This window comes from Austrofundulus limnaeus, unplaced genomic scaffold (assembly GCF_001266775.1).
Source record: "Austrofundulus limnaeus strain Quisiro unplaced genomic scaffold, Austrofundulus_limnaeus-1.0 Scaffold5, whole genome shotgun sequence".
NCBI lineage: Eukaryota > Metazoa > Chordata > Actinopteri > Cyprinodontiformes > Rivulidae > Austrofundulus > Austrofundulus limnaeus.
In genome coordinates, this window is record NW_013952407.1 from 5,913,353 (window position 1) to 5,916,396 (window position 3,044).

At 40.9% G+C, this 3,044-nt stretch overlaps 1 protein-coding gene across 1 annotated transcript in view; it reads right to left on the reverse strand.

Moving 5' to 3' along the window:
- Positions 1 to 3,044, reverse strand: part of aco2 (aconitase 2, mitochondrial) — an 11,202-nt gene that overhangs the window by 5,520 nt on the left and 2,638 nt on the right. Inside the window, 7 exon segments of the mRNA XM_014028466.1 lie at positions 558 to 649; positions 754 to 858; positions 1,675 to 1,825; positions 1,915 to 2,073; positions 2,163 to 2,255; positions 2,347 to 2,605; positions 2,778 to 2,920. Coding sequence (XP_013883920.1) covers positions 558 to 649; positions 754 to 858; positions 1,675 to 1,825; positions 1,915 to 2,073; positions 2,163 to 2,255; positions 2,347 to 2,605; positions 2,778 to 2,920 — 1,002 coding nt within the window.

The window sequence follows — 3,044 nt, forward strand, 5'->3', positions numbered from 1 at the left end:
ACTATCAAAATGTCTTTTGCAAAACAGAAACTTTTGGTTGAACAAGGCTTTAAATAAGCTAAACAATAGAAGTACCTGGGAAAACGTGTTCATAACAAACAAAAATAAAAAAATTAAACTCTTTGTGTCCATGTCAGTCTCAACCCCCAGTCTCCCACCCTCTAATCCAACACTCTACTCACTGTGCTATAGGAGGCTTCTTATAAAATGAGCTGCACATTACACAACAACACCGTGACGGCTTTTTATACGGAGGAGCAGGAGCTTCACCTGGGGGTTACTAGGTAAAGGGCTGAACGCAGGTTCTGGTGGGTTGTCATATGGCTTCTGACATTACAAAATGTAGGAAGTATAAAACTTGTCATTAATATACATTAAAATACATTTACTTACAGTAAATATGGCCCTGGGTGCATTTTTTTTGGTCCTAGGACATTTTTCTTAAGAAGTACATACCCAAAGTTGAGTAAAAAAACTTTTAAAAAGTAAATTTTGCATAATAGGTCCCCTTTAAAGATCTACCGATTTTTACGTTTATAAAATAAGAAAAGACGCACCTCATTCAGATTGAGCTCAATTATTTGGTCGTACTTGCAGCCTTCATCTGGTACCAGCAAGTCTTTGTACTCATCAGCCAATTTGGAGATTTCTGAGGGGGAACAGTGAGAGTAGATCAGTGATGAGACACAACAAACTCTCAACAGGAAAATTAAACAAACAAATATGTCTAAATCCATCCAAGTGTAAACGCACCTCCCCGCCCGGTCTTCTCCAGGTAGGTCCTCATACGATTATTGTAAGGAAACACGGAGGTTGTGGCTCCGATTTCTGCCCCCATGTTGCAAATGGTAGCCATTCCTGCACAAATACAGAGATAGCTACAGTGAAGAGGTATGCTGTTTGATCGTTTCAAACAGGTGTTTCTCTAACCCCAACAGCCCATTTTTATCAGTCTGATGACTGTTTATGAACCACAGGTCTGAAAGGTTACTGAAAATAAAACTGTAATTAAGGCCCTGTCACACTATAATTATTCAGACAACTTATYCAGACTAGTAAAAATTTTGTGATGACTAAATTACTCATGTAGGCTATATATTTAATCTAATTGTTACCATTAACCCAAGTAATTTAGTTGAAAAGCCCTGATCTACTGTATATTTAACAGGGGGACATCAGTGAGAGTTGGCGTTGAGTTCTATCTCGTCAAGCTTTCATTCATCTGAAAAAATTCTTGAGAAAATAGTTGCAATTCAGATATTCAGATATTAGGATTATAGGAAAAACTCATTGGTTTAAGTCATATTTAATTCAGACATARTCTCTTTGGACCATTTACCATATTTATTCAATAGTTTCCAATATGCTCATGTTGATAAAACAACTTCATAAACCAGATTAGTTGTGGAGTTCCAATAATCTTTACTTAATGCTTCCATTTTATAATCTACTGAGTCTTATTCTGATCTTATTTTATGCATTATAACTGGGTTTGAATCCAACTGTTTTGGATTGAATTGGATTGCATGAACTAAACCATTTTGCTTTGTGTACAGAGGAAAACGAATGATTTTTGTTATTAATTGTTAGTATATAAATAAACTGTACTAAATTAAATATTACCAGTATTAACAGTCCTTTATTTCAATAAAAACATAATATTTTATATCTGACCCGTGCAGGAAATGGAGTCAACTCCTGGCCCGTGGTATTCAACGATGGCTCCCGTTCCTCCCTTTACTGTGAGGATACCAGCCACCTTCAAGATGACGTCTTTTGGAGACGTCCAGCCTGAGAGGTTGCCGGTCAGCCTCACACCAATCACCTTAAAGAATGAAACAGTGAAGGTTTAAGACGTGCAGAGACTAAACAAAAACATTGAGAGAGAAAATAAAGACAGAACAAACGTCTAACTTTGGGACATTTGAGCTCCCAGGGAATTCCGGCCATCACATCGACTGCGTCAGCTCCACCAACTCCAATGCAGATGGCACCAAGCCCACCGCCGTTTGGTGTGTGGGAATCTGTGCCGATAAGCATCACTCCTGGGTAGGCGTAGTTCTCAAGGATGATCTGTTTACATATAAAATATATCACTGTTAATCTCTAACATTATAGCCACAATCAGKACAAATCCCAGTTTAAACCTTTAGTAAGAATACCTGGTGGATGATTCCAGAGCCAGGTTTCCAGAAACCAACTCCATATTTTGCCCCAGAACTTGCCAGGAAGTTGTAGACCTCTTTGTTCACTTCCTTAAAAAAAAACCAAATGTTCCTGCAGCTAAGTTCTGCATTGCATTTCAGTACAAATAAAATATAATGTGCTAATGATTGTCCTCCCTACCTTCGCCCTGGCCAAATCCTTTGCTCCTCCGATCTGAGCCTCGATCAGGTGATCACAGTGGATGGTGGAGGGCACYGCCACCTTCGGCAGGCCGCTGCTGATGAACTGCAGCATCGCCATCTGCGCCGTGGCGTCCTGCATGGCCACGCGATCCGGACGCAGTCGCAGGTAGGTGCGGCCGCGATCGATCTCCTGGTTGTGGGGATCATCGAGGTGGCCGTACACAATCTTTTCTGCCAGAGTGAGTGGACGGTTCAGCCTGGAGGAGGAAATTTAAAAAAAAAAAGAGACAAAAGTATTAGATTGGATATGAGTTTGCTGAACATGGTAAAAGGTAAARGTTTAAAATCAAACATTGACCAAATATTTACACATCACTTCGTTTTAGTTGCGGGATTAAATGGGAGGGATGGAAGGGATTAAATACTGACCGTTTTCGGACGATGTCGACGTTGGACTGGAGCTTCTCGTAGTTGACAAAGGAGGTGGGCTCAAAGCGGCTCATGGACACTTTGGCCTTGGCTCTGTAAGCTGCCGATACYTGAAGACGCCGTACCCCATGGCCCAGGACCAGCTGGAGACAACAGCAGCACAAACACGTTGATTCAGAGTGCTTAAAGGCACAGTGTGTAGGATTTGTTGTTTTCAGTGACATCTAGTGGTTGAGTGGTTGAATCATCCTCCCTGGTCCTCCCCCC